This window comes from Hemiscyllium ocellatum, chromosome 13 (assembly GCF_020745735.1).
Source record: "Hemiscyllium ocellatum isolate sHemOce1 chromosome 13, sHemOce1.pat.X.cur, whole genome shotgun sequence".
Classification (NCBI taxonomy): Eukaryota; Metazoa; Chordata; class Chondrichthyes; order Orectolobiformes; family Hemiscylliidae; genus Hemiscyllium; species Hemiscyllium ocellatum.
This window is the reverse complement of record NC_083413.1, coordinates 55,699,677-55,726,618: the sequence shown is the minus strand read 5'-3', so window position 1 is coordinate 55,726,618 and position 26,942 is coordinate 55,699,677. Positions and strand designations below refer to the sequence as shown.

Sequence of the window (26,942 nt, the reverse complement as noted above, 5' to 3'; positions counted from 1 at the left end):
CATCTGTGTCAATGATTACAAATACATAAAGGACAAAAGGGTAACTAGGGAGAGAATAGGGCCCCTCAAAGATCAGCAAGGCAGCCTTTGTGTGGAGCAGCAGAAAATGGGGGATACACTAAATGAATATTTTGCATCAATGTTTACTGTGGAAAAGGATATGGAAGATATAGACTGTAGGGAAATAGATAGTGACATCTTGCAAAATGTCCAGATTACAGAGGAGGAAGTGCTGGATGTCTTGAAACAGGTAAACGTGGATAACTCCCCAGGACCTGATCGGGTGTACGTGAGAACTCTGTGGGGAGATAGAGATGTGATTGCTAGGCCTCTTACTGAGATATTTGTATCACCGATAGCCACAGCTGGGGTGCTGGAAGACTGGAGGTTGGCAAACGTAGTGTCGCTGTTTCAGAAGGGTGGTGAGGACAAGCCAGAGAACTATGACCAGTGAGCCTGATGCCGGTAGTGAGCAGGTTCTTGGAGGAATCCTGAGGGATTGGATGTACAAGTATTTGGAAAGGCAAAGACTGATTAGGGATAGTCAACATGGCTTTGTGCGTGGGAAATCATATCTCACAAACTTGATTGAGTTTTTTGAAGAAGTAACAAAGAGGATTGATGAGGGCAGAGCAGTAATGTGATCTTTATGGACTTAAGTAAGGCGTTCGACAAGGTTCCCCATGGGAGACTGATTAGCAAGGTTAGATCTCATGGAATACAGGGAGAACTAGCCATTTGGATACAGAACTTACTCAAAGAAGACAGAGGGTGGTGGTGGAGGATTGCTTTTCAGACTGGAGGCCTGTGACCAGTGGATTGCCTACAAGGATCGGCGCTGGGTCTTCTACTTTTTGTCATTTACATAAATGACTTGGATGCGAGCATAAGAGGTACAGTTAGTAAGTTTGCAGATGACATCAAAGTTGGAGGTGTAATGGACAGCGAAGAGGGTTACCTCAGATTACAACAGGATCTGGGCCAATGGGCTGAGAAGTGGCAGGTAGAGTTTAATTCAAATAAATGCAAGGTGCTGCATTTTGCGAAGCAAATCTTAGCAGGACTTATACATTTAATAGAAAGATCCTAGGGAGTGTTGCTGAACAAAGAGACCTTGGAGTGGAGGTTCATAGCTCCTTGAAAGTAGAATCGTAGGTAGATAGGATAGTGAAGAAAGCATTTGGTATGCTTTCTTTTATTGGTCAGAGTATTGAGGACAGGAGTTGGGAGGTCATATTGTGGCTGTACAGGACATTGGTTAGGCCACTGTTGGAATATTGCGTGCAATTCTGGTCTCCTTCCTATTGGGAAGATGTTGTCAAACTTGAAAGGGTCCAGAAAAGATTTAGAAGGATGTGGCCAGGGTTGGAGGATTTGAGCTATAGGGAGAGGCTGAACAGGCTAGGGCTGTTTTCCCTGGAGCATCGGAGGCTGAGGAGTAACCTTATAGAGGTTTACAAAATTATGAGGGAACATGGATAGGGTAAATAGGCAAAGTCTTTTCCCTGGGGTTGGGGAGTCCATAACTGGAGGGCATAGGTTTAGGGTGAGAGGGGAAAGATATAAAAGAGACCTGTGGGGCAATGTTTTCACACAGAGGGTGGTACGTGTATGGAATGAGCTGCCAGAGGAAATGGTGGAGGCTAGTACAATTGCAACATTTAAGAAGCATTTGGATGGGATATGAATAGGAAGGGTTTGGAGGGATAGGGACTGGGTCCTGGCAGGTGGGACTAGATTGGGTTGGATATCTGGTTGGCATGAACGGGTTGGACCAAAGGATCTTTTTCCATGCTGTACATCTCTAAGACTCTATGAAAATGAAGTTGGTCCAACAGGTTTAAAGGTTGTGATTGAAGTTAATTCTCCTACTGCAGTTGGCCCAAAGCATCTGTTGGATGCCTAGTTGAGTTCGATCTGCTCTTAATCAATCAAAAAGCTTCATGAAGGTAAATCAATTATTTGTCATGACTGGTGGGTAAATACAAATGAACATGAAAATCCACGTGTGATTAACGGGAAAATATTTTACATCTTGAAATCCCCATTTAATGTGGAATGTTCACTTATGTGGATATGAGTTTTATTAAAGTTAAATAATCTCTTTTCCAAAGAATGGTAGGTGAGCCATTGCCAGCAGGCATAATAAAAGAATTCAAAAGCTATACACACAAGAAAAAATGTAAGAAATTACCTGTTTTAGGTATTTTTAAAAGCTTTTTTTGTGAAAAGCCGTTGTTATTTGTCACTTGCCTTGTCTTGCATAGACTTGGAGCATTACCTTGGAGCTTTATTATCACATAGAAGAAAGAATCAGAAAATGCTATGTTTAAAATGGCACTTTATCTGAATGCATAAAACATTTTTAATGAGAAACAAATGATTCTACAGATAGAGGTTGGATGGGTTTGATCTAGTGGCCATTATTGAGATTTAATTGCAGGGTGAACAAGATTGAGAAAGAAATATTCCAGGACGCATGCTCTTTAGAAAAGATAGGCAAAATTTGAGAATAGGTTGATGGTAATCATGATATTAGCAGACAAATTAAAAAGTCTTGTCTATATCTTTATTTACTGCTACATTTCTTGGTAAGCTTTTTAGATTAGATAGACTACTTACAGTGTGGAAACAGGCCCTTCGGCCCAACACGTCCATACTGACCCGCCGAAGCGCAACCCACCCATACCCCCACATTACAGGCAATTTTGTATGGCCAATTCACCTGACCTGCACATCTTTGGACTATGGGAGGAAACCAGAGCACCTGGAGGAAACCCACGCAGACACGGGGAGAATATGCAAACTCCACACAGTCAGTCGTCTGAGTCAGGAATTGAACCCGGGTCTCTGGCGCTGTGAGGCAGCAGTGCTAACCACTGTGCCACCGTGCCGGCCACGGTGTACTCAATGCCTCCTTCTCCTGCCCATTGACCCTCAAGCTTAACATGATTTTTGGAAAAATTGTAAGCCACTTTTTTCAATCTAAGTCTGTTCCAAACTTCATTATTTTAAAAAAAATGTTTGTCAGTAAACAAGTCATACAAATTATTTTGCTCAGCTGATAATGGTAACTTAAAGGAGTGTGTGTGACCTGCATTGGAAATTTTGCGTAGATGCACGGTTGAGAGGGAACTTTTTTTTTGTAAATAATTTATAAAGTTAAGTTGCAGAAACAACAATCAATGCAGAAGGGAAATGGTTTGGATACCTATATTCAATGGGATTTGCAGTGGAAGAATCTCAAATCAGTTATACAGGTCCTCAGTGAGCCTACACTTGAGTGCTTTGTACAATTTTGATCTACTTATATACTTGCCTGTTAGGGAATCCAACAAAGGTTCATAAGATTGATTCCTGTATGAGAGGGTTGTCCTCTGAAGAGAGATTGAGTAGGATATGGATATATTTTGTTTAAAAGATTAAGAAGGAATGTTATTGAAAGATATAAGATTATTACATGCTTTACATGGTAGCTATGAGAGTGTGTTCTCTTTGGAGAATAGGAACTAGGGACAATGTCACAGGATTAGACATCAACTATTTCGGACTGAGATGAAAAATTCCTTCATTCAATTTTCAATTATTGGAATTGCTGAGTGCTGTGAATGCCCAGTTGTTAAACACATTCAAGACTGAAATAGATCTTTAGATGCCAAAAGAATTGAGATGTGGAGATAGGGCAGCAGAGTGAAATTTAGGTAGTTGGTTAGTTGTGATCTTATTGAATGGTAGAGCATGCCCAAGGATCATTGTAGCCTATTGCAATTCTTGCTCCTATGACCTTAGAGAAGAGATATTCAGATATGGACTAGAATATACTGTTATTGGAATAATAGTTTTCAGATTTGTACTCAATGGGAAATTGCATTGGTGAAGCACAATTTTATTCTGTATGATATAATGAAATTGACTATTTACTTCAGTTTCTAAAAAAAAGTAATAGAAATCATTGGCAAAAATAATTAAGATTACTTTGTATACAAACATTTTCCAATTTTGTGTCAGTTACAAAAAAGCTGACATGATTTTTGCTAATAGCTTTTGTAAGGAGAATTGCTAAAATTGGCAAAAGCATGTAACAGTTCATGTGAGTCTTTGGTGCTTTCATGATCCCGTTGCCTGTGACAGCAGAGTTTATAACAAAGTGGAATTTTTTTGTGTGTGTACATTTGAAACTAGCATGTTTGAAGTAGTCCTTATCGAATAAAACACTCCACTAATTCATAAGATTCTACTGGTTGTATATCTTGCCTATCACAAATTTGCATCCTGGTTACAATAGACAAGTTTTAGATTTCATGTTATTGTTTTCTTCAATAAGTGACATATGGTAAGGAGACAAAGTCTTTTCTGCAATAAATTATTTCATCGTAATAAAGCTTGCAGGTCTGGCTTTTGCACTTGTAATGACTCTGCAACTTTCAGTGTTTGGTCTCAATAGTTCACTTAAACTGACATGAATTTCAGAATGCTGCACTTGTATAGAATAACGTGGATATCCAGATGTTTCTGTCTGTAGTCCACGTTACCATAGAGGGTATGACATAGTCAGATTGCACTAAATGGGAAATCTATGAACTGAATAGAACTTCCTCTCTTATGTTATCAGTCTCATTAAAAATAAACCTTGAAAAAAAAATTACAACTTGTTGAATGAGATGGAACTATTTATTGAGAATATACTAACTTCCTACTTAGTATAAAACAGCCTCACAGGCCCTGAGAAGGGAACTTTCTGTTTTTGCAGGGTCAAATTTCTCCATAATGATAAAAAAAAATGCACAACCAAAACATCCCCTTTATCAAGCACCGTATATATTCCATTGGGAAGAGGGAAGTTCACACCATGCTAGATCTTTGTGGGCAGCTTTCGACAAGGTAAACACTATAAATCAATGTTGGTTGTAAACTCCTGGCCATATGTTGTATCTTTGCTATGCATTGAAGCTGTGAGAATAAATTACTGTAATGCATTATACCCTTCTCTGCGATTGCAATTCAGGTGTTACGTTGTCATTTTTGCATCGATGTGGATCAGTTTTAGGTTAACATCGATTAGAAATTGTCAGTATTTGTTGGTGAAGCATGACAGTGAGTCACTTGCATTCACGTCTCTTTGCTAGGCCCACTTTTCTTACTTGATAAACTTATGCAGCGTTCCAAAATGCATAACATATATAATGCCTTTCATTGGGAACTGGCCCATCATATTCAAAGAATTTCGTGCTGCGACACGGGTTAATGGTCATTACAGTTTCATCAAAATACTTAAATTACAAGGAAATCTTTATCATATATTTTCAATTCTTTGAAGCCCTAATTTTTTTGACGAGACAATAAAGATTTTTGAATAAGTGAGTAAACTGTTGCCGTTAAGTTGTAAATTTCGAGACAGAAATTAAAAATAATTTATTTAAAAGACTGACCTCACAGACCCCTTTAAAGTAACAAAGATTATACCTGTCACAACATCAACATGCATTTGTATAACACTTTAAAGCAAACATACCAAGAGGCTTGATGCGAGGTTCTTGCCACATCAGAATATGTTAGTACAAATGACAGAAACAATCAAGGATGTAGGTGTTAAGGAGAGATTTGAAAGGAAAAAAAGGGGGGTGGGAGCTGTGTACAGATGGATATGAACCGCTTCGGGTACAGGCAGCTGAAGGCATGGCAACTACAGTTTCTGCAATACCAATGTGATGACAATTTCTTTCCATATTCTTTCTTATCTGTTCCAATTTGGCAGCCTTAGAATTCTTAATCGTCGGATTTTAGGTTCAGTTTAATCACTATTACTACAAAATAGGTGAACCGTTCGTGTTTGTAGTTTCATCGAAAAGATTCTCAAGAATCACCACAATATTACAACGTTTGGAACATTAATTATAACCTGTCCTCTTGAATATCACTGCCCGTTTCTTCGCTTTTAGAGTTCATTTTCTTTTTGACGTATGAGATTATCATCTTAGTGGCTGCCGTTAACCCTTCCCCCGTCTTGGCACAGCATGGCTGTACATACCAGTCTCGATCTGAGCACCATCTATTCATGTGGAAACGTTTGGTGATTTCCTCTGTAGACAGCGCATCGGCAAGGTCTTGCTTGTTTGCTATGACCACCACGGGGATGCCTTTCAACCAGTCGTTTTTTAGCATCCGTTCAAATTCTCTCCTGGAATCTTCCATCCGCTCCTTATCTGCACTGTCCACAACAAAAACAAGCCCATCGGTGTCTTGAAAATAATACGGCCAAAACTGTCGCATCTTGTGCTGTCCTCCTATATCCCAAAGTGTAAGGGTAACGCTTTTACTATGCTCCAGCATTTCCACGTTGAAGCCTATAGTGGTGGATGTGAAAAATTCAGTATCTCCGAATTTTAATCTGTACAACAAAGTGGATTTACCCGCTGCGTCCAGGCCCAACATCAAAATACGAGCATGTTTCCTTTTAGCTTCTTTGGAGGTCAACAAACCCATCTGGACTCAGCAATGTACCTCTACGACGTAACTGTTCACCCAGCTGCCAAGTTAGCACCAGATATTGGGCGTGTTCGCTGAATACTTCCGTGTCTCCGCTGCAGTTCTGTGAAGCATATTGATACCAAGTAAGCACCTGCAGCAATTTATGCCGCGCCTTCTTATCAAATACAGTGAGACCTGAGGATGGGTGTTGGTACTGATACACCTAAGCAGAGGGCGAGCTGGGGTAACAAGTGTGTGCTTGCATGTAGGGAGTGAACACAAGGTGAGCCTCACATTGTTGCCTCATTTGCATACACTCTATCAAGGTATCGTTCAGCTCGTTGCAGCAATCTGTTTTATTTATTTGATTATGAATTTGTATGAAATACAAATATGATATCTGTACGCTCATTTCTAAGATATATATTACATAGCCACTTTGAACTATTGTAGGAAATACATTTCTCTACTCACGAGTTCTCACATAAATACCTGTAACAAATAATTTTCTCTATTTTCAAATCCTTCCTGCTTAAAGCCTAGCGACTTTTAAAAATTCAGTTATGGGATGTGGCTCGGCCAGCATTTATTACCCAGCCATGATTGACCTCACGCCTTACCTCTTTTAAAGTTGCAGTTAGACTTTACCAAATAAATTACAATTGTTGAGAATTATGTTACATTGACATATTTACATAACTTTTTTTCAAAATACAAAGTCATATTCGGATTTTGCTAATCAAGGCTTTAAATCATGTTTGCGCACAGCAAGAAGACTGAGATCAGTCTTTATTTGTTTTGAGGGTGTACATATACACCTTTCAGACTGAAACCGGTGCAATCTTGTTTTGAAGTCATAAAATACCAAAGATTTCCTGGCATTAATTTACCATCGTCACCAGGTCAAGTGATGAAATCATACAGGATGTACCGAATAACACACGTGTACGATTCGTAAGAACAATCCATCTAGGTATAAATGAAAATTCAATCTTCAGAGAAGGAGAACGTAACTGTAATCCTCAAAGAGAGACGACAGCTAGATTCGGCGAATCCAGAATAACAGATAAGCCACAAAGAAAAATAAAACATCTGGAAGGTTTAAACATTGATGCAATTGAAAAGGAAGCTCCATTGCTCTCATGTAGGACGAAGGTCAGCAGAAATGGGACGAAGTCAGATTGGGATGTCCAGTCTACGCAAGTGGGTTGGACCGAAGGATCTGTCTCTGTGCTGTTAGAGTGAGACTGGAAGAGAGAGATCGAGGAGCAGAATCGGAAGATGGAGTCAAAATGGGAGGAGGACCTTGTGCAGCATGAAAAGGTCATAAACGCTAAATAGCCTTTCTCAATGCCGTAGGTTTAATGTGCTCCTTGATAATGAAAAGTTAATTTACGAAATAGTGAAAAAAATCCTTGACAATATTTCAAACAAGGTTAGAAAGGGAATAATCAATGTGCATTACAAATCATGAAGCAAATGGATAATGCTCCACTGAACAGCTAGATGTCTTCAAGAAAGCAATGAACCTGGCCATGAAATGGTTCTTTGATATGAATTATTTAAAATTCCACTAAGAACATCTAAATAACACAAATTTCCAGAAGCAATCCTACATTGTTGCAATTTTTAGTTCATTAAGGATCATTTAACAATTGTATTCCAATTTCAGAATCAAATGTAATGTTGGGTACTGTGTTTTGGGTTTTGCAAACACAAACTAGTTAGACATGATGAGTATACTTGTCCGTTGTGAACAACTAAAAGGGAAATGTTCTATGATCAATCCACCAGTCTTTGGTATATGCAACCTACATTTCTAGCATCACACTGGCATTGAAATTCAGAAAACACATTGTTCTGCCAAGAGCAATCTTATGGCTTGAATGCAGTATCCTGTTATTGGTGAACACCACACAAATTACCAATGTGAAACAGCATTAATATAAAGGGATTTCTTTGCAGCTTGAAATCATATATAGACTTTGCATCTGTTTCAACTCAACAGATGAAAGCTATTCTCTGGTTCATTTTTCAGGATGTCTTGACCAGTCAGAGTCAACCTGTTTGGTTTAAAGTTTGTACAACTTTAAACTTGATAGTTAATTGTCACTCATAAACAAACTAGTTAATTTCCCATGGCTATGCTTCTCCCAATCAGAATCTAGCTGTCAAACAATCAGCACATTTTTCTCATACGGTATAAATTTTGTTTTTCCTTTATACTGGTACTTGTTATGAATTGTTCTGATGAATGCAAAATGTAAAGCTTTCACAAAATGTGTCTTTTTCAGCATTACAAAGAAAATAAAGATATGTTGAAAAATGAGATGACACAAATGGATTGGAGGAGCGATTTTTGAGAAGATTTGTATCTCAAGTTGAGGTTCAGGCTGTAAGTTTGCTTGCTGAATGCTGACTCTGGTCCTCAGGGATCTCTGGTGCTGACCAGTGAGTCACCGTGCTGGCCACCTAAAACACCCATTCACCCCTCTCCTACAAATTACAAGTAGCTTCTGTTTTTGCTTGCAAGTTAAGAAACAATGCCTGCTAATTAGACAGAGCACAGGTTAAAGTACTGTTTTTATGAACAATTGAATAGCAATCTTTGCTAAATCAAGCCAATCAATGCAACTGATGCTAATCAAATCCTTTCTTGCCAATCTGGCAAAAATGTGGAGCATGTGACAGGAATCAAAGCAGTTCCCTCAGTTCTATTTGTTCATTTTGCATATGTACCACCTGGTACCAGACTTTGGAAAATGATAATGAAATGAACAAATTCCAGAATGCTTCGCACTTTACAACACATACTTAAGTGAACTTTGCACCTTTATTACAAGAAAAGGCATTGTTGAGTCTATGACTATTAAACAGGGAAAATACATAAAACTTAAAAATTCAATTTTTGTCAGAGAGGAATTTTACTTTATAAAGTGTTATTGAAATAAATTACATACTTAATCAAAAATATAATAAAAAGTGTTTTATTGGCTAAATAAAATATTATCTTAAAGCACATTATAAACAGTTAAAGATCTGATCAACACTTTTTTATTGGTGCCTATTCCCATCTGCTCCACTGTTGCCTCATCCTTTTTGTTTCTTTACTAATGACCTTAACACAGTGAATTAAAATGTTACAAGATATTAATCTATGAAACTTTAGAGTATGGACTTTGTAATATCAAACTCATTAAATTCAACTAAAAGAGCACCAGGACAAAAGGACATTTTGTAATCTTTTCAAGGACAACTGCAAAGAAATCCAATTAACACTATTTGCTGTTCAGTTCTTGCTTTGATAATTATTAACTTCAACTGTCAAGTTTCATGGAAGATGTTTACTAAAGACTTATATCTGCCATTGCAGGTAAAGCTACAGACTCATAACATGATAAGCACCAGTGAAATTATTGACAACTGAGCAAAATCCCTGGAACATTTCCTTCCTGCTGTAAAATTTAAAGGATTTCATGAGCATTTTGTTGAATAGTATGATATTGAACAAAATACATTTTTAGTGGTTTTTATTGGCTTTTTTTTGACATCACGGGGTGAAAAATGATCAATAGCATTAGTGCATGATAGTGAATTTTTAAAAAATCTGGCATGTTGTGAAACAGGATGACAGTTTGCAATCAACCCATTCTGAAATATTGGTGATGAAGAATTTCACATACATGTATCAAATTTATGTTACTGTTCAACTGTTATAGCTTAAACTGGGGTTTGGAAGTAACATCTGTACAACATTGGCAGATGGTATCATTTCAGAACTGTTGCTAATTTTTCCCCCCAGATAAAAGATGATAGTATTGCTCTGTTAGAATATTAGAAAACTGATTTGACTCCATCAGCTGATGTCACAGCAGCTGTTGATGCCATGTGTAAAGGACAGCTAGTCCTGCAATCACTGCTCCCTTTCAGCCAGGAGTAACGGCCTGCCTACCTTCCAAGAGCCTCTATTTTACTATTTTTCTAGTTGCAAAGGAACTGAATGGAAACTGACAACCACAATGGAAGAAGGAAAACTCTGGGGTGGGGGGCATATGGTTCAGCAATGCCTTCCTGCAGGTTACATGGGCAAAAGCAAAGTGGGAAGTCTTCTTCCCAATGGATGGGAGGAGAAGATCAACTTTTCTGACAAAGCAACCTGTGCTGATATTGCAGAGGAGGTCAGCAGCCATAAAATCACCCCAAGAACCCTGGATCCAGTGTCATATGGGCATCATTATTTATTCAGTCTGCTGTTTTCATTTGGGTTCACATATGGTAGTGCATGGGGGTACGTTTGGTGAAGAGAAAGTGACCAACCAGTGAGGAGCAAGATGGGTGAGCACAGCATATCCTATCAAAGATGGTTGCATTCCACTGAGAGGGTGTTTGTTGTCTTTGCCGACCCCCATATGATCCCTTGACAATGGTTACATTCAAGAGTTATTCATGTATAGGTATTCTTGGTGGACTGCTGGATAGATGTTCTTTTTGTCTTCCGGGGGAAAGTAAGTGTTTACCTGTGCTCTTGCAGGAGACTATAACTCACAACAGAAAGGAAAAGTGAAGTCTGGCATCATTTCTATATGATTTGACCCCTGTGGGGAAAGAGGACTTGGAACTGACAGAGCAGTAGGGCAACCATGCAGCTGTCGATGCCATAGCAGGAATTTTAATGTAAGTGAATGAGTGAACGAATGCAAGGGCTTCTGGGACACATGGAACTACATCGTAGGAATAACTGGATTGAGGCGTTAGGAAACACTCACCTTGTCAACCTAGTCTCTCACAAAGATTAGAGTCAGAATCAGACGACTGGAGAGATCTCAGCCAGACTAGGATGTCTGAAGAAGCTTCAGCAAATGCACCATCACATCATTTCCCTTCACTGACCAACTGTGACTCTCAGTTGGTGGGGAGGTGTTCATGTATAGATTAAATTCACATCATGATACAACATCATGGGCACCTATTAGACTGGCTTTTGGATGCCAGTCTTATGCTGACTTCTAGGCTGATGATTTGCCTCTGAAGTTATTGGAAACATACCAATAGGACTGTTGCCATGCCACATATGCATAAATTACAATGTGATGTCAGGTTACTAATCCAACTTCATTCATGCTGCTCTTTTATAATTCAGAGGTTGGGTGGCCGTGGCAGAAATTGACAGCCCACTCACTATTTTAAAAATGTTTATTATATACAGTGACATAAATGCCAGATATGAGGACATGTTGTAAAACCAGATATAAAGATTCAGGATGGGAACATGGCTATATTCAACAGAACCAGATATGAGGACATGTTGTAAAAGCAGATATAAAGACTCAGGATGGGAACATGGCTATATTCAACAGAAGAAAGACTCTGTTGCTGAAAATGGAAATGTTTAACTTTGATTTCAGTTTCTAACTGTATGAGGACATTTTTTCAGGGACGTAGTTATTCAGAATGTGCTACAAACAAGTATGTGCACTTCATCAATTTACTGTTAGACCATTCTCCAATGGAAATTGTGCATTCTGGAGGGAGAGAATGAGGAGGGAAGTTGATCAGGAACAGGTGCACCCTCTGGTCCACAAGGGGCTTTGGGTGCATGCAACCACAGGCAGGCAGAAATAGGCAAAGGCACTATCGTTGCCAATCGTGTCTCCAGTGTGAGAATAACACTCATGTCCAAATGCTAGGACCATAGAAGGCTGGACCTAACAAAAGAGATGGTCACAACCCTGTGTGACATACTCATGTCATGCTTCCAAATGTTTTGATGGCCACTCGATGTAAGTAACATTGGCCTTGAATTTCTTCACTTCTGGTTCATTCCAGGCATCATGTCAAACCTGAGTGGAATTTAACAGCCTGCACCCCATCACTGCATAATGTTTTTACAAATGCCATATTCTGGTATGCCCATTAGTTTATCTCAATTAACACCATTGCTGGAATTTCCAGATATTCAAAGGTAAGCAATTGCACACACTTGGCAATAAAAGCTCCATTTGGACAGCCAGAGGTATTTGTCAATAGGAAAGGGTATCCAAATGCAGATTATGGGTGTTCATAGACAAAGGAGAATGCAATGTGTGCATGATCTCCAGAATTCTATCAAAACAAGTCAGTCACAATTCACATATACACAGCCATTCTTAGGTGCCGGGAATTTCATTGGTCTAGAATCTTTGGCTTCTGAGAAATCAAGGTTGCCATCTCAAGTGATGGTTAATGACCTTGGTGAGAATCTACACACATAGCCTGTGAAATGAGATAACAACAGACAGACATCCGCCATGGCCATCACTGATAAGCCTAATGGTCTACTGAAGATGAGATTAGATGTCTGGGCAGATCAGGAGGCACTCTGCGACATCTCTGCTCAAGTACCACTGATTGTCATGCTCTTGTTAGTACCCAAGCTGATAGCAATACAGGGAAAGTCAGATTTCAGAGGGAAACCTGGCTTCACAGACCATAAGTTTTATTCTCATTATTCTTTTTACTTTGGAGGTCAGTCGCTAAGCATACACACGAAAGGCTGCAAATGTACTTTTAACAAAACAACATGAAAAAATTTATTTCACATAAAAGACAAAACAGCAACTACTTTACCACTGTCCAAGACCTGTGTGAAATGGTCTTGTTACAAATATCAGAAAGAAAGACACAAACGTTTAACCCCACAACAACATTACACGCAATCAAACCTCAGTGCACAGTCACCCTATCTCCACTTTAAAGCACCTTGTCTAGATGGTACATGTGCAGTTTGCAAATCACCTGACATCCAACACCACTCACAGAGCTAATCCAAAATGAAACTAAAAATCTTGTCTTCCACTTAACATATAATAGAAAAATAATCACACTTAAATCTCTAATCATTCCTACAATTTAGAACACAAGTTCTCAAAAATTAAAATATGTTATGACCTATCAGCATAGTTTCCAGAGCATTGCACTACCTGATGTTGTAGAGTGATGCCCTGCAGAGGAGGATGTGATGGTGAGAACTGTATCCTCCAAGGATATGTCTGATGATGAGGAAGGTGAGCCATGGCAGCCAACTGCTTAAGACGAGGAGAAGGGAGCCTTAGATGCCAAGGAGTTGGGAAATTTTCTAATAACGTAAAGATTTCTTAGAAACATGTTATGTAAGTACTGAGAACATCTTAGCTGAACTCACTTTTTCCTGGTATCTCTCACACATCAAGAGGAGGGCCATGTGTGCATGTGCCAATGTAGAGAGGCACCAAATGAGGATGATCAGAGGAACCGACATATGCATAAACTCTTTAAGCAGCATGCAGTCAATCTGAAACCGAACCATACTATCATGAAAATATAAAATGCAGCTGAAGAATTAGATGAAAAGAACAGTTATGAAATTATAAAATGATCCAATAATCTTTGAGTCTCAAAATGGAACAATCACACTTATGAACATGCATGTGACTTATGTGGCATTTTGTTAACTTTTTCTAGGAACAATGACATGGTATACACACCCCCATGCCAGATGGTGGGAGACTTGTGTCAGAGTCATAGAGTTACACAGCATGGAAACTCATCCATGCTGACCACATATCCTAAATTGATCTAGTCCCCTATGTCAGCATTGGCCCGTATTGCTCTAAACCCTTCCTATTCATATACCTTTCCGCATGCATTTTAAATGTTGTAATTGTACCAGCCTCCACCACTTCCTCTGGCAGCTCTTCCATACACGCACCACCCTCCTCATGAAATAGTTGCTCTAAGGTTCCTTTTAATTATTTCCCCTCTTCCCTTAAACCTGTGCCCTTTAATTTTGGACTCCCCTGCCCTGGGAAAAAAGACCTTGGCTGTTCACCCTATCCATGCCTTTCATGATTTTATAAACCTCCAAAAGGTGACTCCTCAGTGAACAAAGCTCAGTCTATGCAGCCTCTCCCTGGAGCTGAAACCCTCCGATCTTGGTAAAATCATTACAAATCTTTTCTGAACTCTTTCAAGTTTCACAACATCTTTCTATAGCAGGGAGACCAGAATTGAACACAGTATTCTGAAAAGTTGCCTCATCAATGCCCTGTACTCAATGCAAAACCAATGATCGATAAACAGTATTCCTTTGCCTGAGATTATTTTGGCAAGTGTCCTTTGGCTTGAAACTTTGTGCATTCTGGCATGGTGCAACAGTAATGCACAATGGCAGGAAACTCACTTGTTGCTGCTGTACTTGGAAACATTTATGTTAACAGCAGAGGGGTAGAGGAAAAGTCTCCATCAGAAACACCCTGAGGTATAATCCCCAACTGTGCAGCAGCTGCTCATCCTTCACCGTGAGATCCACTTGGCCCTCTTCTTTCTTGAGAGGAACAAGTTCATGCATGTAACTTCATGTTCATCACCTCACTCTCATCTTGACTCTAGGTATCAGAGCTCAGACTAAGGTGATGTAGCCAAATACTTTGGATGACCCCATGGCTGCTGACCTCTTCTGTGCTCTTCATCTAGGCTGCAGTGGTCTGACTGGGAGGCCGCCTCTTCTTGATGCTAAGTATGGAGACCTTCAGCTGCTCATTCACAGCCTAGAGGAGGGCTTGTAGGGAATCATTACCAAGCTTGACAATCTGGCCCTATGGATCTATTCTTGGTCTACTGCCCCCACCAACTTTTCTCTCTATTATATGATGACTGTGGAGAGGCAAAGACAGAGTTAAATGATATAATTTGAGTCCACAAACATACAAATTAGGAGTAGATGTAGTCCATTCAGCTCCATAAACCTGTTCCAACATTACATATGATCATGGCTGTTCTGATTGTAACCTCAAATCCATATTTGAACCTACCCCTGAAACATTTCCACCCCTTTCTTAATAAGAATCCGTTCATATTTGTATTAAAAATATTTAGTAACACTGCTTCCAACATCTTCTCAGAAAAAGAGTTCCAAAGATTCACAACCATCTGAAAGCAAATCTTTTGCCTCATCTCTGTTTTGAAAAGGTGACCCTAGTTATTAAAATAGTGATCCCTAATTCTTGATTCTCCAATAAGAAAAAACATCTTTTGACATCTCATCTGCCAAGACCCTTCAGGCTTTTATGTTTTTTGATCAAGCTACCTCTTACTCTTCTAAGCATTACCAAATACAAGCTCAGTCTGTGCAATCTTTCCTAATACACCCACCTACCCATTCCAGGTATTTCTGAACTATGTCCAATGCATTTACATCCTTTCTTAAATAAGTTGACCATTACTGTGCATAGTACACTAGATGTGGACCCATCAGATGTATAACTGCAGCATAACCACCCTACTTTTATATTCAGTTCCTTCAAGCTAAATGACAAATTAGTTGCCATACCTGCTTTCTAGCCTCATGTGATTCATGCATGAGAATACCCAAATTCCCTGCATCTCAGAGCTTTGTAATCTCTCACCATTTCGATAATGTGCTTCTTTTTAATTCTTCCTCCTAAAATAGGTAACTTAACATTTTCCCACATTATAATCCATTTACCACACCCTTGTCTTCTCATTTAACATACATTTCTTTTTGGAGCCTTTCTACCTATCTTTGTGCGGTCAGTAAATTTGACAACCATACCTTCTGTCTTTTCATCTAAGCCATATGAATTGTGAATGGTTGAGTTCCCAGCACTGGACCCTGTGTAACTCCATTCATTATATCTTGCCAAAGACATTTACATGCTTATTCTTTGCTTCCTGTTTGCCAGCCATACTTCTATCTAGAATAGTATGCTACCTACCAGATCATGAGTTTTTATTATTTGCAATGACCTTGCTCTGGCACTTCATTAAATGCCTTCTGGAAACCTAATTACAATCCATCCATCCTTTTTCCGGAGTCCCCTGTTATCACCATGTAAATCTCTGGTAGATTAGTCATAAGAGATATCCCTTTCACAAGACCATGCCGACTGTGCCCAATTACCTTGTACTTAAACAAATATCCTGCAGAAACTTCTTCAATAATAGCTTCTAACATTCTCTCTATGACAGATTTTAAGCTAACTGGCCTGTGGTTCTTGCTTTCTGCCTCTCTCCATTTTGAATGAAAGAGTTACATTGGCTACCTGCCAATCTAATGAATCCTGAATCAAGTGAGTTTTGGAAAATTAAAATTAATGCATCAACTAACTCACTAGCCACTCTTTTCAACATCTGAGGATGAAGTCCATCATGACCTAAGCACTTGTCAGCCATACAATTAAATTACTCAGCACACTTCTCTGGTCAAAGTCAGAAGTCACATAACACCAGGTTAAAGTCCAACAGGTTTATTTGTAAACACAAGCTTTCAGAGTGCTGCTTCTTCGTCAGTTGAAGTGACCTGACACTTTACCTGATAAAGGGGCAGCGCTCTGAAAGCTTGTGATTTCAAATAAACCTGTTGGACTATAACCTGGTGTCGTGTGACTTCTGACTTTGTCCACCCCTGTCCAACACTGGCACCTGTACATAACCACTTCTCTGGTGATTGTGATTTTTCTGAGTTCCTCTCTCTTCTCCATTTTTTAATTTATTGCCGCTTACTTCTTACTTCTATCTTCCACAGTGAAGACTGATATAAAATACCTTGTAGTTCTTCTGCCTCTTCTTTACTTTAAATTACTAATTCTCCAGTCTTACTTCCTATCCTCACTTTTTTCTAAGCAGTTGCTGTTCAGAAGGGGAATGACTGTAGTGGAAAGTTCCTTCCTCCCCAGTAAGGTTCCTGAGCACAATAGCACTGGCACAGAAGCCACCTAAATCTAGAAACAAGCTGCTGCTTTTTGAATAGTGTAAGGGATTTCACACTCTTCTGGTCAAACCATTAATATGGTGCTGCAGAACCAAACTGTGAACAAAACTATAAGTCATGGAATAAAAGGGATCAGAAACATCATGAATACAAAATTTGCTGAATGACAGAAAACAAAGAACAGTGGCTAAGGAAACAAAACACAAAATTACTGGAAAACCTCAGCAGGACTGGCAGCATCCGTGGAGAGAAATCAGAGTTAATGTTTTGGGTCTTCAGAACTCAAATAAGTGGTGAATGGATGTTTTTCAAACTGAAGGAACACTAACTCTGTTTCTTGCTTGGACATGCTGACGGACTTGCTGCATTTCTCCAGAACTTTCCATATTTAATTCAGTTATATAGATATATTGCATAAGTTTTTATTGTAAATATGTTCACTGGATGTGGGCACCATTGGGCAAGCCAGCATTTATTTGTCCATCCCTAAATACCCTTGAGTTGTGGTGAAAAGTCACCTTGTTGAACTGCTGCAGTCCAGGTAGGTACACCCACAGTGCTATTACAGGAGGCGATGCAATAACAGTAAAGGAATGAAGGTACAGTTCCAAGGCAGGATAGTGTGTGGTTTGGAGTGGAATATACAGTTGGAGGTGTTCCTATATAACTACCGTCCTTGTCCACCTATATGGTAGAGGTCACAGGTTTATAAAGTGCAGATGATGCACAATACTCCAATGCACATTGGTGATGAGGGGAGTAACTGTAAAAGGTTATGGATGGGTGTCAATTAAACTATTATTGATACAGATAAAATGAACATTTTCGTTCCTGTGTGCAGCTGCATTCAACTGTAAAGGTTGTAGAAAATGAACTGAGCGAAAAAGAAATGAAAAAGGAAGAAAAGATGGATCAAATCATGAAGCATGGAAGTTAATTGTTTGATCAACAGACAACTCATGCATAATTATCCTGAATATTTGTTTGGTGCTGCAGGTCTTTTGGGTTTTGAATATGTTGACTTTTCTGGAATGGAATGGCTTGCGCATATAACTAGGTTTCTCCTGGATGGTATGGAGTTTTTGGTTGTTGTTGGAGCTGCATTTATCCATCTATGACTCTAAGACTCTAAGTAATAAATTTTCCATCAGATTCCTAATTTGTGCCTTGCAGATAGTGGGAAGGCTTTGTGAGCCAGATGGGGTTGCTTTACTTTAAGAAGGTTGAGACGGGATTTGTTAGAAGTATTTACAGCATGAGAAATCTGACAGAGTAGGTGCATATAAAATGTTCCCATTGCTGGATCGATCAAGAACAAGATAGAATAGGTTTCAGATAATTTACAAAAGAAGCAATGGAGACATAAGCAGAATGTTTTCACCTAGCAAGAATTGCAACGTGCTGCTTGACAGTGGATGCTGGAGGCTGGTTTAATTGAGGCATTCAAGAAGATTTTGGCTTATTATCTGAAAAGGGAAAATAATAGAGTTACAGGGAGAAGGTCATGAATGACACTAGGTGAATTATTCATTCAAAGAAAAACTGCAGACATGATGACCCCAATGGAATCATTCTATACTACAACAATTCTATGGTATCTTAAGCTGCATATGCCATAGACTCCGGAATTAAATCGTTCCATCTTGCTATGTCTCTTTCCTCTCTGTAAATTCTCCTTTAAACTTAAAATCAAACTAAATCCTTTAAAATCAAGTTTTTGGTCACTTACCTGAACATTAATTTAGGTGGCTGGGTCTTAAATTTTGCCTTTTTACAATTCAATGAAGTGGCTTAAAACATTTAATATGTTAAAGGCACTTTATTAATATAAGTTGCAAGCAGAGGATTTTCATAGTATGTTGGCCTTTTCTTAATTGAAAAAAGTCTTGTATTAAAAGAAATGAATACATTAATTGTTCAAGCACTGCAAGCTACAGAAAATCTTAACCACTGAACAGTGCGTCATCTGTAATTAACCACACCTTAATTTCAAAGGCCAAACTTATTTTTTTTAAGTGCTTCATTCATCATCTGCTAGAGATAAGTGGGAAATGCCATAACTGAGATTCCTCCCTATCCAAGAGAATATGATACCGTAGTGGTTTTTACTGTGTAAGATTAAAATGAATATTTATCAGACAAGATATATGTATATGATTTATTATACATGAGAATATATGCCATTAATATGTTACTGCTTAATATTATTTAAAAGCTACTCCTCAGCGTCAGTCCAAATCTATTGCTAAACTATCCAACTGCAGGACCGACATTAAAACTTGGATGAGTCAAAGTTTCCTTCATCTCAACTTTAACAAAACTGTGGCCATCATTTTGGCAGTATCCATGCACTTCCAGTTCCAACTCAATCAGTCACTACAGCTGCAAATGTGTTGCTGGTCAAAGCACAGCAGGCCAGGCAGCATCTCAGGAATAGAGAATTCGACGTTTCGAGCATAAGCCCTTCATCAGGAGGCCCACTTAGCCTGAATCTAGTGATGAGCTCAGCATTCCCTTAACTGAGCCTTTGACAAACATTCAAACAATGGTAGCACATTTGTTTTAGATCTATTACTGTCCATATTTCTCTAACTGCTGAAATATGAAAGCATAATTTCATCAATTCAAATACTCTGCTATTTGCATTTAAACCACATAGGATTCAAATTGATGTTACAACATGACAGAACTGTGACCCAAGTGTGTTTTTGTCTCAGATAGACTCTCTCTTACTCTTTCTAATATCCTGTGTTTTGTTTAATAAAATCTGTTGAAGTTCATTTACCTGAGCGCAGAAAACATCTCACACTCTGATGGCAGCATTTTGTGAACTCAGGACCAATTTTCGCTGGAATTATTTTTTTTCTGCTGCACAAACCCCCAAGGTCTGTGTGTGGCAGTGGCTTACAAAACTGGAAAGCAATGCTGGGAATGGCACTGACAAAGTGATTGGGAGTGTGTTTAACTTCTGAGCAGCCAGTCCCAACACAGCCGTATTCAGGAGCTTATCAATGATCTTCCCTTCACCATAAGGTAAGAACTGGTGCCATTTGCTGATTGCATAACCAGCACCTTCATGACTCCTCAGATGCTGATGCAGTTCATGTCTAAACACAACAAAAAAACTTGGATATATCTGGGTTTGGTTTGATGAGTGGTAAGTAATGTTTGTGCTGTAAAAGTGGCAGGCAATGATCATCTCCAACAAGACTGAATCTAACCATTGCTCCTTGACATTTGATGACATTACCCCATTGCTGAATCCCACATTATCCACATCCTTAGGCTACCAATGACCAGAAATTTAACTGGACCAGTCATATAAATACTGTGGCTGAAACAGCAGGTCACTGGATAAAGAATCCCACAATAAATCATCTCTCGATTCCCCAAAGTCTGTCCACCATCAACAAGGCACAAGTCAGGAGTGTAATGGTATACACCTCACTTGCTGGATGAGTCAACAACATTCAAGAAGCTACACACCATGCATGACAAAGCAGCCCGCTTGATTGGCATCACATCCACAAACATTGAATCCTTTCAACACCAATGCTTAGTTGCAGCAGTGTATACTAGCTATACAGTACATTTTAGAACTTTACTAAGACTCTGAAGACAGCCCCTCAAAACTCACATCCACTAGCATCTAACAAGGATAAGGGCAGCAAATACATGGGAACTCCGCCATCTGCAAGTATCCCTCCAAACCACTTACAATCATGACTTTGAAATATGTTGCCATTCCTTCACAATCTCTCGTCAAACTCCCTCCCTAACAGCACTGTGAATATTCCTACATCAAGCGGTTCAAAAAGGCAGCTCAACACCACCTTTTGAAGGTTAACTAAGGTTCGATAGGAAACTCTGACCTATCCAGCAATGCCCACATCCTGTGAAAGAATAAAACGTCAGAAAAAAGAAACATAAGTAAACAAACTCACTGGAGAAATTCCTCACCACGAAGGTGGGAAGACATTAACCAGGAAGCAAGCAAATAACTCTCAGGGGAAAACCCCACATCAAACTGAAGAAGAGGAGCTGCAGACTCATTCAGGTCACAGTAAGTGCATAGGAAAGGCCTGCAGCATAGCAGAGCACTGGGGCTAATTGGCCAGTCAAGGGAAGCATAGGGAAGGCCACAGACTGGGGACAAGCTTGAGAAGTAGGCCATAGAGCAAAATAAATAAAAAATCCACAATAAAACCTATTAATGTTCAATTATTCAAGTGCAGACCTGATCTTACTGCACTTGCTAACTTGAATTTTCTCCTTAACACTTCACCTGGCTGCTTTATTTTCTGCTTCAAAGATCTAAAAAGCTTCTTTACAGACACACCTTTGTTCCCCAATATCTGCCTCCAAGATCTTCCTTCACTGCTTGGTGCATTTCCTCCTAATTGTAACATATTGTAATATCTTTTTTTATGTAAGAAGTACTCATTAAATGCAAATGGCTAGTACTTTTACACAGTTAATTAAATTCAAACCAACAGATATGCATTTCATTGAGATGAAAAAGTAAATGGAAAATTGTTTATGCTGTGCTTAGAGTCCTTAGTCACCCTATTCAGAATGGGCTCAATTGGACAGAATGGGACACTAAAGGAAAAACATAGTTTTATAAATGTTCTGAAGTAGAAATGGAATAGAAAGTATAGACAGAATCTTAAAGCAATCTGAGCAATGTAGGCTATGACAAGATGTCTAGTAAATCAGTTGAGAAGTCTGGCAAAGCTCATCGAAATGTCAAAAGTATCTTGATTGACCAGTTCTGCTTTTCACAAACTGTGTGGCAAGTTTATTCCAAGACGGAGACAAGTTGCCAATTAATAGAGATTACTGGATTTGAAACCTCTCATTGATAACTCACCTTATTAATATTCAACATTCTCTCTCACCATAGAGTCATAGAGTCACAGAGATGTATAGCATGGAAACAGACCCTTTGGTCCAACCCATCCGTGCTGACCAGATATCTTAAATAAATCAAGTCCCATTTGCCAACACTTGGCCCATATCCCTCTAAATCCTTCCTATTCATGTACCTATCCAGATGCCTTTTAAATGTTGTAATTGTACCAGCCTCCACCACTTTCTCTGGCAGCGCATTCAATGCAAGCACCACGCACTCTGTGAAAAGGTTGCCCCTTAGGTCCCTTTTATATCTTTTTTGTCTCACCCTAAAGTTGTACCCTCTAGTTCTGGACTCCCCGACCCCAGGGAAAAGACCTTGTCTATTTAGATTAGATTACTTACAGTGTGGAAACAGGCCCACAAGTCCACACCAACCCACCTAACCTGCACATTTTTGGAGGAAACCAGAGCACCCGGAGGAAACCCACGCAGACACGGGGACAATGTGCAAACTCCACACAGAGAGTCACCTGAGGCGGGAATTGAACCCAGATCTCTGGCGCTGTGAGGCAGCAGTGCTAACCACTGTGCCACCGTGCCACCCACAATATTTATCCTATCCATTCCCCTCATGATTTTGTAAACCTCTATGAGGTCACCCCTCAGCCTCCAGGGAAAACAGCCCCAGCCTATTCAGTCTCTCCCTATAGCTCAAATCCTCCAACCCTGGCAACATCCTTATAAATCTTTTCTGAACCCTTTCATCTTTCATAACATCCTTCTGATAGGACAGAGACCAGAATTGCACACAGTATTCCAAAAATGCCTAACCAATATCCTGTACCGCCGCAACATGACCTCCCAACTCCTGTACTCAATACTTTGACCAATAAAGGAAAGCATACCAAATGCCTTCTTCGCTATCCCATCTATCTGCTACTCTACATTCAAGGAACTATGAACCTGCACTTCAAGGTCTCTTTATTCTGTAACACTCCCCAAGACCTTACCATTAAATGTATAAGTCCTGCTTGAATACAAGCTTTCAAACAAGCTTGACATCAGGACACCTTGATATGGAAACTAGCTGGCCTGGTGGACTGAACTTGTTGTTTGCTCCATGCAACGAACCATATGATCAAACAGCATCTCAGAATATGACCCATAGGCACTGACTGTATGCGCTACTTGTCCACAAACATCAGTATCAGCATCTGCCAATCCATCGTGGCTTCTCTCTGATATAATTGCAGACCCCTCATGAAGAACAGACATGAAATGGAAAATGCATTAGCAACTATCTTAGAAAAGCTGCAGCTCATTGTGCTCATGAATAGGCTTTCCACTCACAGATAGGACCAAGTTGCAATTCAGGACTGCTTGCTTGCTTTGTTAGTGCTCGCTGACTTAGCAGCTCCTTGCTTGCTCGCAGCATTCATGTTTTTTTAGCATATGGGCACTTCAGCTGGAACCAAAGGCTCTCGCTACTACTTGCTCTTTTGTGCAGACACACAGACAGGCTGCATGTCATGCATGTCAGCAGGAGTCCATCCAGGAAAGTATTTGTTGGTGAACAACACATCAAGTCAACACCTACAACCTGCGCCAGCTACCTGCATAACAAACATAATGCTTGAGCATTCAACCAAATATCAGAAACAAGGTGGGGGCTAGTCCTCAGTACAGTCAAGATGGGAGTGATGGGATGGACTTTGCAGTCGGTCAGGGTTACTTGGTATTATCAGTTACGTGCAAAGTTCGCAACACATGGTATTATCAGTTACGTGCAAAGTTTGCCCCAGCTATTCATTTACTTGCGGCATACAGGTACTGGGTAACTATCCCAGTTTAGGGAATGTTCAGCTATCAATCTTGTAGGGCGAGCACCAGCATTCAGGGGAATTGTGTATTATCAATCAGAGAGTTACAAACATTGTGGTCAATGGTCTAGTCAGTCATATGTAGGAGCTGTTTGATTAAGTCGGTCAGAGGCAAAAACAATGCTGTGGCTGTCATTCAGTCAGGAGGGTTCAGAGGAAGGGGATGCTGTCAGGGCAGCAGAGGTGACCACTGCATGAAAGGTTGGAGACTCGAGGCTAGAGGGGAATGCAGAGACATATGTAAAACAAGGAAAAAGAACGGTGATCAGAATGAAATTTAAGATGAATAGGAGATATATAGAAAAAGTTTCAGAAGGCATGCTAGGTTTCAGGAGGCGTTGGGAAGGGGACGTTAGTGTCAGTGATCACTACCACAGAGGAAGAGCAAAAAGGACCAGAGTGGGTTTCACTAAGATGTAACACCAGAATTCAGGGGCAAGGATGACAGTTGTAGGTGAAGTTTTATGTGGTTGGTTTCCATATTGAGGTGAGAGGTGTTGTTGGGGTATATGGAGGCTTTTTTGGGGGAGTCACTGGCAACACAACAAGGCAGGGCCTAGTGCTGACGGTGTTCACTGTATTGTCTGCCACGATTTGGAGAAAGTGAGGACTGCAGATCAGAATCAAAAAGTGTGGCGCTGGAAAAGCACAGCAGGTCAGGGAGCATCCGAGGAACAGGAGAACCTACGTTTCGGGCATGAACCCTTCATCAGGAATGTTTTGGGGGGGGGTTGGTGAGAGATAAATAGGAGGGTGGGGGTGGGGCTGGGGCAAAGGTAAATGGGAAGGCGATGAGTAGATGCAGGTGGGGGGTGATGGTGATAGGTCGGAGGGGAGGGTGGAGCAGAGAGGTGGGAAGGAAGATGGACAGGTGGGATAGTTCAAGAGGGCTGTGCCGAGTTGGAGCTGGGATGAGGAAACCGGTGAAATTATCGTTGATGAATTGGCCAACGTTTAACTGTGAAGTGCTTCAAGAAAATAGCTGGAAAAACACCTTGGGTGAGTGGAATTTATCAAACTGATGGGTAAAAGTGGGGATCTACATCTGCTGGATGTTATTACACAGTGAAAACAAACACATAAAGCAGCCATTCGCAAAGCACGACCACATTTTAATCATTTCGTTGCCCATTTGTCAAGCATGCAGAGTGAGGGTGTTTAGGAGTCAGATGTTGGTCAAACGCAATTTTCAACATACCATTGGTGAATGCAAATTACTTGGCCATCTCAATAATGTGGGAAGTAGCAGCAATGACGTTACAAAGTGATGACTGATTCTTTCAACATTCAGTCAATCTCTGAGACATCAAACTGACCTCCTCACCTATCATGTTACAGCAGTCTGTAATGAACACAGCAAAAATTTGATGTTTGATGTTGGTCTGGTGGGAAGGGTATTTGAGTGCTGCAGACACTCCCTTTGTGATGACATTGAGTCGTGAGCATAGCACCCTCACCAAGTTGGTGCACAGGCTGAGCCTGAATATAGATGGATAATGGAGCTATGTCCCTTGTTATCAGGTTATAGCCAGTCTCAACATGTGCTGAAGTGTGCTTAGCCCTTATCTGCAGAGTATAGCACCAATGACTATTTTGAGATCTAAGAAAGCCTTTTGCTCCCTCTGTTCCCATTTTAGGTCCTTTCAACCAAGAATCCTGAGACCTGCTGCTGGTGCCATATTGGTCACTGAGGCTCTCTACCATAAAAGGTGAAGGTGCAGGAGGACCAGGGCCAATATCAAGCCCAGGGGCAGGAGCAGGAAAGAGCGGGGGACATGGAGCACACAGCTCAGGGAGAAGTCACTGCTGCAGGATCCCTCAGGATGCAGAGGCCCAGAGTTTATTGGCTCCAACTCCTGTGGTGCAGTTCCAACACTGGATCCATCTGACCTGGGACAGTGTGATGTAATCATGCTGGATGCTGCTGCAGAACCTGAGGGCTGCAAGAGTGGGACACCATCCTGTCTTGGTGTCTGTGAAGGAGACTGCAACTCAGACCTCCTATGCTGCTGGCTCCTTCCAGAGAGTGACATGTGTTCTGTGAGGCATCTTTCAGTCATGCACTCACATATACATCAGGACTGTTGCCATCTGTGGAAGATCACACTGGTTCAGTGCTACAGCCTGGGCTAGGAACTTAGCTGAACTTTCCAGGTGCAGGGGATTGTACATCCATGGCACTGACAGGGCATATCACAATTCATCAAATTTTCTGAGGAAGGGTCACTCGACATGAAATGTTGACTCTGGTTTCTCTCCACAGATGCTGCCAGACCTGCTGAGCTTTTCCAGCAATCTCTATTTTTGTTTCTGCTTAAGATGCAATTCTACTGCTTGGACTCATCTTTGGAGAGCCCTCCATTATAGTTCAGATAGGAGTGTACTCATTGTCCTGGTCTGTTGAGCTCTGCATATTTGGAGCATTCATTAGGTCTGGATGCTGAGAAACTGGGGAGAGCGGGAATGGTTGTTGTTATGGTCTACAACAGAGCTCAGCTGTAGTAGACAATACAGACCGGACAAATTCTCATTGAAACCTGCTTCCAATAGACAAGAGCTGAGTGCAGCAGAATATTGTTGACACAAAATAGCTTTTCACCACGCTATGGAAATCTGGTTTGCATTGTCAAGGTGAACTTTAGCTTCGATTGGTTTTGTCTGCGTTCCTTTTTACTTTCTGTAAATAAAAACTCATGTTCGTATTTGTCCAATTGTTTGCCTGTATATAATGCTCCAATTCTGGATAATGACAAGTTGTGGGTATACAGGGTAATGCTGACTTAGAGGGTGTTCAGACAGGATGTAGCTACAGACAGGTAAAATGTGATATAGAGGTTGAACAGTGAAAGAATGGGATTAAACATGTGGGGGAGTATCAGCATTGGTCGTCACATGCTGTGAACACTGTGGCTTTATGGCTGTTGTGCCAATACATTATGAAGAATCACAATGGTAAACAGCCAGATCTTATCCTGGTGCACAGCAGCCTT

The 26,942-nt window shown here is 40.3% G+C and overlaps 1 protein-coding gene across 2 annotated transcripts in view; it reads right to left on the bottom strand.

Annotated features, from left to right (window-relative positions):
• Positions 1-5,486: 5,486 nt before the first annotated feature.
• LOC132821552 (ADP-ribosylation factor-like protein 14) overlaps positions 5,487-26,942 on the bottom strand; it is a 40,169-nt gene continuing 18,713 nt past the window's right edge. For both annotated transcript variants that reach the window (XM_060834186.1, XM_060834185.1), the window contains exon 3: positions 5,487-6,589. In XM_060834186.1, the coding sequence (XP_060690169.1) occupies positions 5,893-6,483 (591 nt within the window). In that variant the 5' untranslated portion in view covers positions 6,484-6,589 and the 3' untranslated portion in view covers positions 5,487-5,892. The remainder of the gene's footprint in view (positions 6,590-26,942) is intronic.